Source organism: Nomia melanderi, chromosome 8 (assembly GCF_051020985.1).
Source record: "Nomia melanderi isolate GNS246 chromosome 8, iyNomMela1, whole genome shotgun sequence".
NCBI classification, from domain to species: Eukaryota; Metazoa; Arthropoda; class Insecta; order Hymenoptera; family Halictidae; genus Nomia; species Nomia melanderi.
Genome location: NC_135006.1, coordinates 16106991 through 16120565, shown reverse-complemented (window position 1 = coordinate 16120565; position 13575 = coordinate 16106991). Strand labels below are relative to the sequence as shown.

Here is a 13575-nt window from a genome sequence, read left to right as displayed (position 1 = left end):
CGGGTTCGCGCCGGTTTCGTCGATTCTCGTTAACCGAATTAGGTTCGACGAGCGAGCCGTTGGTGCCCGATAACGCAACATTGTCTTCGGTGTTTCATTTCCACCCTCGTTCGTCCGTTAATTAACTTACCCCCGGTCCTCCCCCGTCGCGGCCGGTCTCCCTCTTTCACCTTTTATCATCTGCGCGCGGTGAAAGGGAAAAATATACATGGAGCGGCTCGCTCGAGTGTCCTCGAGTATCACTGGAAACACCGAACAAAGCGAAGGACGCTGGCAGCGGGAGTTATAGAATATAATTTAAAGAGTTACGTCTATTCGGCGCACGGAACCCTTTGACCCTTTGCTCGCTGAAGCTGCGAGCCGGATGTTAAAGGTTCCGCTTTCATCGGAATACACGTTTCAGCTTTGATTCGATTTAGTTCGGCGCATCGCTGCGTTCGCATCGCCGTCGATCGTGAAACGCGTCGGTCAACCTTCTTCGCCGACGCGTGCGCGGGACGTTAAGATGCCTTTTTACGAACACCGCGAAGAGAGGGAACGGAAACGCGGAGTATAAAGGATTAATTAGCACGCTCGCGGTGTCTGTTCTTCATAAGCAGCCCCGACGAGACTCCTCCCCGCGGAAAACTAATGAATCCCGTTTCTCGTTTTTGGTTGCAGTTGCCGGCAGCAGCGGGCAGGAAACGGCGTTGCCAGCCGCACCGGTGAGTATCTCGGGATCATGATCGTCGTTTCCGGTTCCGGCGCACACCGGAATGCCGCGCCAGACCGATTCAAGCAGAGATTATGCACGATACATATTCAGACCGACGGTTATTCCGGCGAATAAGTCTGAGGATGGCTGTGCCACTTTTAGGAACTTCTGTGCACTCTGGAACTAGAATTATTTGATTTAATTGGGCAAATAACACCGCGGATAGACAGAAGCTGTAGGAGGGATTCTTCAAAGCGTGTTTGTTAAATTCACGCGCACCGCGAGCTGCAGTTCGGAAATGTGAATTATTAACTTCGCGAATAATGAGTCGAGTTTGAAACGCAATATACTGATAACGTTCCTGAAGCCCGTGTATTCGTGGCTCGTCGGATAACGGTATTTGTTCGATTGCAAAAACTTTGTATTAACGTAACGTATTCACACTAAAACGAGGTATTCGACGTTAATAACCGTTTCGCCCGAACAACGGGACGTTCAGCCATAACAAAGCTCCCGTGTCCGGCGGTCTTTATAAATTACCAGCGTTCCATTTCGCCGTGCGAGTTTCATTAAGTCTTATCAGAATATTATTTCCCTTTTTGATTAATAGAGAGTCCCGGGCCGTTGTTCCCCGCGGGCAGCGCGCGCACAGCGACGCGATCCTCGAAAAATCGCGCAAACAAAACGGGACGTGCGACGGTCACGAAAGTTTCCCGGGGATTTTCCGACGGCAGAAGGAAAACGGGGCGGGATTATTTTATTTGATCCTAATTACCGAAGTTACGAACTTGTCAATTACGCCGGCCAAACACGTACACACCCCCAATTAATTCCGCGTAATTGCCGGCGCGTCGCTTCCGGCTTGCCGACGAACCGTGAACGGCCAGACGAGTCCAGCCGTTCGCGCAAACACGACTCGGCCCTTGGAAAATCACGTAAATAAATGAATATCAATCGAAACAGGCCGATGGCCCTAATAAACGCGTCGGAACGGCGTGTCGCGCGATCAATTAAATTTACAACCGCCCCCGGCCCTGGCGCCCTGTCCCCAGGCGTCGCTCGTATAAATAAATTAAACGGCGGGGCTCGAATAAAAAGGGTCAAACGTGAAAGCTGGTGACGGATGGACCGGGGTACGTCCGTCCGTCGTCCGGTATAATTGAACGTTGCCGTTGATTTGGTTTAGCGCGGACTTATTTACGAGCGATCACGGTTCGCCGCGGAAACCGTTAAAATTAGCCGACGCGAAATTAGAACTCGCTCGAAATCGAACCAATTCTCCGGACCGTTCTACTGTTCCTCGGTTTTATTTTTTAATTGCTACCGGATGGGAATCGCTGCTCGCACCGAGGGAAATGCTAGAGTATTCAGGGAAGCTCGAATCTGTTATTGTAAACTGTGGATTTTCTCGATAAATACGTTATAACGTTTGTTTCTGATATCGGTAAGAGATACACTGATGACGTTGAAATTAATTCGTTGCCGAGAAAATGAGTAAAGAAAGTTTCGAGCGCGAAGGGTTGATCCTCGATCGTTAGAAGTGTAGGAAAATTACAGCGCGGTCGAAACTTCCTAAATGACTCACCCGAAAAAGAATGCCAATAATATGCAAACCGCCGAAGTTCGATCGGTTCCTCGCAGCTAAATCATGTTGCCCACTGTTCGAGCATCTAACCATAGGTCATCGTATGCATAATGCATTGTGTCGTTACCTTAGAGACGACCTATCGGAAGGTGCCGAAGAAAGTAACTTATTCCCTTGAAAACGGCGCGCCGGGAGCCAGCTGAAGAAGCAAGCCCCACAAATCAATGTTACCCTTGGCACTCGAGAGGTGACTCATGCTCGCCGTTCGCCTCGATGTAGCGAACCTATAAAATCCGATATCCGATATCATACATTTTATACGTTCCCGTTAAACGCAAGAATAAAGTAGCATTAATCGGCGCTGCATCGGAAACGAACGAATATTCTCGCAGGAAATACTTTCGAGCGCGAAGCGTTAATAACTCCCGGCCCGGAGTCATAATCCTTCCATCTCGCCCGGCAACCTCCATTTATTTATACCGGAATAATTAACACCGTTCACACATCCTCCTTGAAACCATCGAGATCGCATTCCCGAACCGCGTCCGGTCAGATGGCCTGTTTCGATAGACCCAGAGCTCCGTCGTCCGGCGCGACAAAAACCGCCGTCGCTTGTGCACTCCCGTTGGCTGAAAACTCGGACGCGGGCGAGCTAACGAGTCGAATCCTTGAACGACTTGGCCCGGCGGAACAATTAATCGTCGGTGTCCGAGTGTCCGATTGGCTGTTGTTCCAGGGCAACGGCTGGCCGGCCAACACCACCGCGGCGAGTGACAGCCTCGCCGGCGAAGCCGCCGGTCGAGGACATCCCCAGCGGACGTCCAGCGAGCAACGGGACCGGGTCGAGCCCAAGGAGGCCGAGGAGAACGAGGAGAACGAGGAGAACGAGGACGAAGAGGACGAGGCGGGCGGCAGGGAGGAAGATTACGAAGGCGAGGACGAAGGAGAGGCCGAGGATGATGACGTGTACGAGGACGAGCTGAAGGCCGTCGCCGAGTCGCACGAGGCGATGTCCAGGGACGATGCCAGGAACCCGAATGCATCGTCCACCGCCGCCGCGGCGGCAGCGTTGCTCGCGGACGGGACCGCGCCGGCCGCGAACAACTTCGACTCGCGGGAAGTGATCACCGTCAACGACTCCGACGAGGATGTCGCGTCGAACGAGGCGATCACCGACGAGCTCGTCGACAAGTACGACCAAGAGGTTCGTGGCTTTCTCTTCTCCGGTTCTCTCGTTTCGTGGCACGCGACCGCCGGGACACTTTTCTCCTCTATTTTCCCTTCGACCGTCGACACGCTCGTTTCTGTGTGTTACTTCCGGCGAGAGGGATAGTTTTTAACGCGAGGATAGCCATCCTTCTGGCAGTTTCGCCGTGAGTTTGACGATCACGCGAGGATTCCAGTGGTTCGAGTTTATCATTGAGCAGACGAGTGGGGATAGTGTTGGGATGTCTCGAGGCGCGTTACTTTCGGCCGTGTAACTTTAAAGTCACATATCAGTATACTGGAATCTTGTTGATTTATTTCGTTTTGCACTCGAAGTGGTGAATAAAATGAAGCAATCGGTTAACTTCAACTTTCATACGCTCAGGCATGAAAGTTTGTCATTGTAACTTGACAGCTACGAAATATATTCGTTTGGTGAAATTATTGAAACTATTGAGTACATTGTTAATTCGTATTCATATGTGGATATTAATTTTGCGCTGCGTAGATTTTGTTATGATAATGAACAAAAATTCCGGCCAAGGGTTAATCGGGAGCAAGTTGTTTTCCGTCGCTGTGGCTGATTCGAGTAAATGTGTAATTCGTGGTGTCCGGTGGATGGGAGTTGTACGGTAGTCGAAATGTCGGTTGACGGAATAACGAATATTTGTTAAATATTACGGCTGCCTAGTAGGAGTGTCGAATAACGTTTCGTGTTTCGCGTTTCTTCCGAATTCTATTGGAACCGCGTTCAACGTGGAGGTAATATCGCACGGGCTAATTGGGAAGCCAGATTTCGTCGAATAGGAAAGTTCGAGCCGCGAGAATCGATAATAACAGGTACGCACGCACGGTGCACCGGTGACCCGATTCCCCGTGGAAATGTTCGGCCGAGCCTTGACCACCGTCTCGCTTGGGAAGGGTTGCGGCGAGAACCGTGACCCGACCACGGCCCAACCCTGACCTACACCGAGCTCATCTCTTACTTTGTTAACCCGTTCTATTTACGATTAAGCTGGCTGCCGGCCAGGACAGTGTCGGGCTGACGTTTAATCCTTCAGGCAGGATTATCGACGCGATTGATTTGCTGCTGAACGATACCTGACGTCGGTGCATCGTTTGAACCTTCACCTATGGCCTCGACACGGTGAACTTTCGTTTTCTCACGGGATCCAGTTGAACATCCTAGGAACTCGTTTATCTTCTCATTTCTATCTTCTTAGTCTGATGTTAATGTATAATGAATTCTAGATAATTAATGACACTGGAACTACTAGAACGACCAGTCTCGTTTCGTCATCATTAACGCATTGCGTACCGGCAACGAGAAATCTCGGTTGCGTATAAAGACTCTTAGCGACTTTGCTAATTGCCACAGCATTGAGAAAACTATGAAATTTCACTGGAATTAATTCTCTATTTAAAATATATTACATAACGATGTGATGTCTGAGTTTATGTATAGCGATATGCGTTGATCTCACTGAAAATCATCCGCATAATTCAGTTCTCTGAAAATTAGTGCGCAATGTGTTAAGATATAAAAAAAATGCTTTCGTGAGAAATTTCGAAATGAATTCTCGAATGAAAACAAATGACAAATATCTCGATCTTGTTACTCTGTGGTTCCAGTGTTAACATTTCTAAGTATTCCTTCATTTAAATTAACGTATCGTTCGAATCGTAAAGCGCGGCACGCGAGAGATTCCTCTGTGACCTTTTAACGGTCGAGATTAAAAGATTCAAAGAACCGGCTGGAAGATGGAGTGCCGTGGAAATTGGCACGCGGCTCTCCGTTACGAGCCACTCTGCCGGAAGACAGTCTCGTCCGTCGTCTAATGTTTATCGGCTGCACACATACACGCAGATGGAAAGATACGGAGGAACTATCGGAAAGTACTTTGCATCGACAGAGGTCCGAGCTGTTTCGCGATTGGAAAGCCATTCGTAACGTCTTAAGAGGGAAGTTTAAATGTTTCCAGGCGCACTATCTGTCCGCCGGAATGTATCCCCCAAACGTGCCGCGACGTTACGGATCTCTTCGCGAAGTATCTTTTATCGCGCTCTTCGATTTCATCCATTCAACGAGATCGTTCTTAATTACTATCTAGAAACGAGTCATTCCGATGATTAACGGAAAGAGTTAATAGAAACATCGATGAATCTGTTGGAGAGTAAACTATAATAACGAAGAGAACAGAATTCGTAAGTAACCGACAAGATAGTTTCGTTTTCAAAGTAACAGCTGCGTATTGTACCGACAACTTAAAGCCGATCAAATAATCGGAAGCGTCGAGGTCGTTCAATTAAAACCGTACAAACAGACGCGTTATCTTCCAAGCTTCGACTCGGGAACGAAAAAGACAGCCCGCGTACCAGCAGTAGCCGGTGTAATTAAATTTTTCAATTATGTCGTCTCGCGGACGTTGTTTTTCGGCGGAGCGGCGAGGGGGGAGGCGTACAGGCCCCGGCGGGGACAAGTATTTCCGCAAAGTTGGCCCGGGTCACGGGCGAATCGTATTTCATCGTTTCGGAACGCGCGCAGCTCGTTCCTTTGCGCCCCCGTCTCTCGCGTAGCGTTTTTTGCGCGTGTGCCGCACACGCGCGGAATCTGTTCCCCCGCGGGACCGCTGACAAATAGAATCGAGCGGATCCTCCGAGTCCCTTTTCCCGTGTTTGCGGAATCACTGTCGTTAAACACCGCTTCCTTCGCCCGCCGGGGGAAATATATTCATTCGTCCCGTTTTTATTTCCGAGATCCCGGGGCGGCAAGCGGCGCTCCGAGGCGATGCTCCATTTTCCAGGCCCCGCCGCGTCTCCTCCCGCTGCGCGCCCCTTATCTCCGCGTATTTTTCTTACGCGGGACGTCTAGGAAATATTCGAATATTTCCGTGGATGCAGCTTCGATTTCTCCTCGTACAGTGGAAACTACACGGCGATTCGTGTTCGGAATACTCCCGTATTCTTCAACGTCCCTAACAATACCACCCTCTTACCGCGTTCCACCGTTTACCTTTCGCGCGCTCGAGCTTGATTTTTATTGCACGTGATGCTGTTTTATAGCTCGATGCTTTGGAGTCGATAGTTTCGCATTGGAAATATCTATCGTTTCCTTGGGAGATGTTGATGAGATTTTAGAGGGTTGATCATTCGTCTAGGAGAATATATGAAATTCCTGTAACGGGTGATCTCTGTTAAAGGCTACTCTAGAGTAAATTATCATCATCGCCTAATAAATACGTTTTTCATCGGAAATATCCGCTTTTCTTGTGAGATGTAGATGAGATATTAATTGAATAATAATCTGCCTAGGAAAATATGTAACAGTGAGATCCTAATGTAAGGGATGATCTCTGTTAAAAGCTACTGTAGAGTAAATTATCATCATCGTCTAATAAATACGTTTTTGATCGGAAATATCCACTTTTCTTGTGAGAAGTTGACGAGATATTAATCAACTAATAATCTGCCTAGGAAAATATATAATAGTGAGATCCTAATGTAAGGGATGATTTCTGTGAAACCGTCATCGCCGAGTAAATTCTCATGATCTCCATCTAATAACCTTATTTCCCGCGGAATTGCACAGGTCGCCGAGTTGGTAAAATTCAAAAAGGAGCGGAAGCACGCACCGGAGAGCAGAACGAAGACGAAACGCGTGCCCACCGTGAAAAAGGAGCTGAGCACGCAGAGGGAGATCCTCTGCGGGCCTTTCCCGCACGATAGCAACGAGACGCAGGTGTCGGAGGGTCTGATCCCTCTGGAGGACGCGTTCAATCGAGCGGACGAAGACGCGAAGACGGTTCAGAGGCGAAACACCGTTCGGAACGGGGTGAGCAGAGCGTGGCTGTCGAACAACGGAAGCGCAGTACTCGATGTTTCCATAGAAGTTGTACATATTTCGATAATAGCCATTTGACAGTTATCTTAGTATCGGTGTCAGTGTGTTCTTGCTAGGTTTGGCTAGGCTTTCGTTAAGCTAGCTGCAATAATGGCAGAACTTTGGCGAGATTTTTCTATAAAAAAATAATAGCCATTTGACAGTTATTTTTTGACATGATACAGAGTATGTTTCTTATATATTTATTATTCACTGACAATGATACAAACATACTTTGATATTTCCACAGCTGCAAAGTTCTTTCCCCATCTTCCATTGTTTTTCCTCATAAATAAAAGATTCCAATAATACTGAAGAAAGAAAGTAGGTAGAAAATAATATTACAAACAGCACGGTGAATCAAATAGAATTCCATTGAGGGAGTATTCTTATATTATTTTTCTTATCAGTCACGCCATATATACAATTATTACTTTCTTTGATACTGTTGTCAATAGATATATAAAAAATAATAGTCATTTGACAGTTATTCTTTACAGAAAAATCTCGCCAAAGTTCTAATATTATTTCAGCTAGCTTAACGAAAGCCCAGCCGAACCTAGCAAGAACACACTAACACTATTAAGATAACATCTATATATAATGAATAAATCTTTATGCAGATTCAATCGTTTAAGAACCTAATTGGGAAAATAGTTTTCCCTAAGAGACATGAAAAGTGTTACACTTTGAGTATTTCATATATCTTCTTACACTCTGTGCACTCCGCACGATTTTTCAGTGTAATAATTAGTATAATTAGTATAATGGCTACGCGATAATCCGATGCAGCGAGCAGCAGCGATAGCCAGACATCGGAGAAACTTTTCTATTGCCCGTTCCCGATAGCCTCGAACGCCTACGGCGGCAGCATCGATCATTTTCGGGGCGACGCGAAAGCTTTCTTATTCTGTGTTCCGCGTCTCGATAGAATGACTAATCGATCCGCCAGGAATCCCCGGCGAGCACGACGACGAGTCACGAACTTTTCCCCCGACCTCGCGGGAAAAACTCCCTGCTGGCAGAGTCGCGCGATCTAATCGGGACAAGACCTTCTTCTCCCGTCTGACTCGGTTCGTCCTTATTCCACTTGTACTTATTTCCGCGAGAAAGAACGACGACTTCGCCTCTCGCGAGCGCCCCGGTTTTTCGGGGAATGAAATATTAAAGAGGATTTAAGCGATTGAGGGACTGAGATATTTATCAGGCAGCTTTGCCGGATTCGGCTGCCTTCCAGTGGGGCTCGAGCCTCGCCGTCTCTAAAGTCTCTGAAGTCGCTTGTTAATATTCGCGTCGAGCGGGTTCGCAAAGTCGGCGGAGCCCAATTTTCTAGAATATTCCGTGCACTGACAGTCTCCCAGTGCATTTCGCGGCAGTTTATTGTTGGTTGCCATTGCGCCGTTTTTATCGCTGGACAACGGTGCCTAGACCTGAATATCACGAGTGAATCGTTTATACGACGTTGTGCACGTTCGTTTGTTTCTTACTTTATGTTTGAAGTGGCGCGGTTTTCTCTGTCCGTAGTCGACGAAATTAGAGAAGCCGGGGTTCCCCGAGGAATCGCCGGGCGGAGGCGAGATCTCCGCGGACAATCGTGACTCGGAATTGGAAGCGGAGAGCCCCAAGAAGCTGGACAAGAGGCAGGATCTGAAATCCTCCAATCTGTCTAAGGTAAGGGTAGCTAAAACACGCTTTACAGCAATTACTCCAGAGATAAACTAGGATAAATCACGACGAATCCATATTAAACCTGTTCTCTTGAGCGGTAAAGAATGAGCTGGATATTATCCTTATTTATAATAGACGTATACGAAAGTGAAACGTATAAATTCAACTCCTCGTATACAGTAGCATTCAAAAGTTGCCGCATGGTCTTTGGAACTGAATCCATGCCACAGTGAGACGGGATAAGCTAAATGAGTATTATCCTAGTACTAATTACATCGTTATTTAATCATTTAACTTTAACTAACTATATTTTATACTATGTTTAACTAACTAGTCTCAAGTATATTTTATACTATATTTAACTAACTAGTCTCAACTATATTTTATACTATATTTAACTAACTACTCTCAACTATATTTTATACTATATTTAACTAACTAGTCTCAACTATATTTTATACTATATTTAACTAACTACTCTCAACTATATTTTATACTATATGTATCTAACTAGTCTCAACTATATTTCATACTATATTTAACTAACTACTCTCAACTGCATTTCATACTATATTCAACCAACCGTATTTCTCAAAACACCCGAATTCTCGCAATTCCCCACGCAGTCGCACCCTACATATACACAGAACTCTACATTCAAAATATTGAAGGATAAACCGGAAAATACGTAAATCCGAACGCACTTCCAGTCGTCTGTGCCGTTATCGAGCATCATCTCGCAAAGGTTCGAAACCGAAGCGAATCTCCCCGACAAAGAAGACCGCCGCTGTTACCGATTCCTCGATCATCAAGCTACGACAAACACCCGGTGTAACCGTAATACCCGTAGAACGGTGGCGCGGTCAAAAGACTCACCGGGGCGGACTTTTGTCGCGCGAGTACCGTGAAGTGAGAGGACAACGACGAAGAAATATATTCAGCGTCCCCCGGCCGATCTCAAAGGGCTGCGGATCACTGATCGATAGACCCTCCCCTTAGCTGACCGAAGCCCTTGGCCATCGCGTTCTCGGGTCAATAACCGGCGAGTGGCAACCCCAGAGCCGGAAGCGTCTTTCCAGCCGCCTGCAGCGAGGCGAGGCGTAGCAAGGCTTTGATCCTCGGGGATGATGATTGAAATCGACGTCCCAGGCGCTGTGTCTTCATAGCGAAACTGCTGTCCGAGGATCCGGCCGCTTTTCGCTTGCCGCGCTCGGATCCTCGAGAGGGGACTTCCGGCAAAGAAGTCGAACTACCTCGTGTTTTCTGCGCCTTTACGGCCAGCCAATTTCACCCGATCACCGCCGAATCATTCTGGGACCGCTCCTTGAATCCTGGTTAACCGTACCGGTGCTTTTTCAGAGTAATAGGGAAAAAGAAAATGGAGATGAACGTATTGGATGATAAATAGTATAGTGATCACTGTATTATAGACAGTGAAAGAGTGGACCTTGAGTAATCGAGAACTAGGAATAAATATATGTATGTAATAAAATATGGAAACAACACGGACAACACGTAAAAATACGACTCAATGCCACGGAGGCCAACACACGACTGTTCCCGCAACTCTTACAGGCTCTTCCAAAAATCATTCTCTCCCACAAGCATTCTCACTCATCGTAAACACTCGGATGCACCTTTGGAAAGCTGGCCCTGCGATCTTGGGTCCGCGACGCTGCGCAGGCCTCTTTCGACCGTCTTACAACCTGTCGCTCACACTCATTCTTACATTCGCTCTTGTTAAAAACATCTTAACCCACGCTAAAAATTCTAGATAATAAAATTATCAGTTATAAAACATTTGTTTTCTGGACTTAACTGCATTGCTTTCTGGGCGACTGAGACGGTGGGAGACGAAGAAGCTCGAAGAATGGTCCAAGAAGGAAAATTAGCGAGCCTCGGTTTCATTGTCGCGGCGCCTTGATTGGGGGCGGGGCGCACAAAGGAGGCATTCTCCCGGCTAATTCGATACTCTTAACACGGCCGTTTTAGCCACCGGGCCCGCAATTGCCGCGACAATTGGATCCGGCGGACGCGGAGCGTTTTTGTCGCCGGGCTCGTCCCGCTTTCCTCCGCGACGGCGCTTAAACGGTCTTCTAAGAAATTTCTCCGTCGGCGATATCTCCGCCCGTTAATTGCGACAACGAGACGGAAAATGGGATCCGAACTTTGAGCTTCGGGCGACTGCGTTGTCTCTCGAATAAGAATCGAGGGGACCGGACGAAACCGCATTCGATCGTTTATTCCGCGCGGAAAATCCTGCAGTAGGTTCCTTTGACGAATGATACTTCGCGCGGAACGACTTCTGTCAACGTTGCCCGGAGTAATTCGATATTTTTCGATTCAATTTACATCGAAAACATCTCCGCGGAAACCGAGATCCTTATTCTTCCGATGTTCCTACAGGATTTTCATTCCGAATTCAATCTTTGTGCTGTTCCACGACTGTGTACTAAGTTAAAAGCACCGGCAACAGTCACGCTATCCAAATTGTATAAATATCTTCGAAGACTCGATACTTGCGTAAGTTGGTAAGATGTCGCTGGCAATTACAAGCGACAAATACAAATGAAAAGTTAATTCCCTGTTGGAATTTGTAGACATAGAACGTGAATGAAACTGTTGGTTTTCACGATAAACCATTTAATTCGGGTAAGTCTTTCGAAGTTGAGTCAGTAGATACCGCAGCACGTCAATCACGCCTTTATCGAAAGATTGCTCTCGAAGACCTTATTCTTCCCTGAAAAATGATAACTACTGATACCAGGTTAATCACTGGTGCCTTTGTCGGAGCTGCGATAATTCCTTCTCGAGAGTGCCATCGAACGACGCAGCACGCGAAGATAATACGTTGGTTACTCCCTCGCACTCGAAACTTTGTTAATCCTCCGCTCTCCAACCGTACAGTTCACCTATATCGGATGAAATAACGACCAAGTCGCCTCTCGAGTGCAGAGGATTAAGTAATATCGAATTCCTCCCTGTTAAAACACACCCTGTTCGTCGGAATAAAAAGAGGGAGCGTTATTCGGCGCGTCGTCGAGTGCATCTAGCGGGCTTAAAAGGCCGTCGCGGCAGATTGGACGCGTTCTTCCGGCGTCCCGGGGATGTCTCACGCTTCGCTGGTCCATTATCGTGGCATCTAGCTACCTGGCGAGCACCAGCTCGCTCGCTCGCTCGCTCGTTTATCGTGGTGGCCGTGTAGCTAGCACAAAGAGGCGTATTCTCGCGGCTAATTCAATATTCTTCGCGCGAGGCGTCCCGTATGCAGTCGCGGCAGCTCTCAATTGCCCGGCTATTGAATCACCGGCGCCGGGAGGGAGGCGGGGACGTTGCATTAACCTGTTAACCGGTCGGGACGAATTAACTCGTCGTCCCTGCCTCCCGGCTGCGCATCTCCTAACGATTTCTTATTTCGCCATTCATTCGGGACGGGATTGCCCTCTCATTCGGCGCGTCTGAATGCGTACGCGCCGCTGCACGTCGCATTCTGCTCGAGGTCTCCCTCGCGCGCAACGATTCGAATCCGTGGAAAAACTCCTGATTACGCGCGAGAATTCAGGTTAGGAAGATTTACCGATTCGCGTATTGCGCTCGACAGCTCTGCGATCGCCTGATTCGATACAGTGCATTAAAGAGATTGATATTTCAATTTCGAACGTAAACGTACGTATCGCATCGGGATGGTTAAATATCTCTGACGAAGCACCATTGAATGCGTTCGTGCTTCCATTGATTTCTCGCATGAACGTAGTGCGTAGAATAAACTACGATTCCTCGGGGAATCGAGAAGGCGTATAAATAAATAATTATCGATGAGTGCATCGGCTTAGCGGGCAATCGAGTTCGCCTGAAGAGCGCGCTATCGGGTTGCTACTCGAGAATCGGTGTGTTAATCAGCGGAAACAGAGATTCGCTTGTCGAGGCGAGTCACTCGTGCAGCCGTTGGATTAGCCGACAAACCTCGCTGTTCCCGGCGAGGCGCTCGCGTCGCGCGAGATTAAACGGTACACGTAACAGCCCTGACAAATCACGGAAAACGCTTTCGCCGGGGCCAACGGAAATTTATTCGAGCAAAGGGAGAATTGCCCTGCGAGCTTCCACGCTGACGGAACCGTGGGACAGAGGAGTAGGACGGTAACCGTGTTAAATCGACGGGGAAGAATGTATAAAAAGGCAGCGAGGTCGATCTTTATTAGAGAGGAAGGTAACAGACAGCCCGTGGAAGGAATGGAATAGGAGCGGAACGATCCGGCAGCGAAGGGTAGACGGCGTTCAGACTTTTATCGGGGTCGCAGGGACCGGGGAACAGAGAGGTTCACTTTGATTTGTGTTAGATGAGCCGGTTCTGCCCGGGGATTTGCATCGGGGGGTAGTAAAGGAAAGATTGGAAGGCGCCCGCGCGTTTTTACATCGTGGAAGCCGGGCGGCGGTGAAATAATAGAAAGCAGAGACGGGACGAGACGAGACGGCGCTTTTTACGTCGGGACGGGGAAAGGCAACCCGAGGGAGCCGCGCGGAATACCAAGAGAGCGGCCGCGT

General features: G+C 48.0%; 1 protein-coding gene and 1 long non-coding RNA gene across 2 annotated transcripts in view; one reads left to right on the top strand and one right to left on the bottom strand.

Moving 5' to 3' along the window:
* Positions 1–13575, bottom strand: part of LOC143174822 (uncharacterized) — a 121912-nt gene that overhangs the window by 47330 nt on the left and 61007 nt on the right. The window lies entirely within an intron of this gene.
* The window catches only part of LOC116432648 (uncharacterized), a 199392-nt gene that overhangs the window by 165503 nt on the left and 20314 nt on the right, over positions 1–13575 (top strand). The window contains exons 2-5 of the mRNA XM_031989812.2: positions 661–704; positions 3016–3483; positions 7075–7317; positions 8890–9036. Coding sequence (XP_031845672.2) covers positions 661–704; positions 3016–3483; positions 7075–7317; positions 8890–9036 — 902 coding nt within the window. The remainder of the gene's footprint in view (positions 1–660; positions 705–3015; positions 3484–7074; positions 7318–8889; positions 9037–13575) is intronic.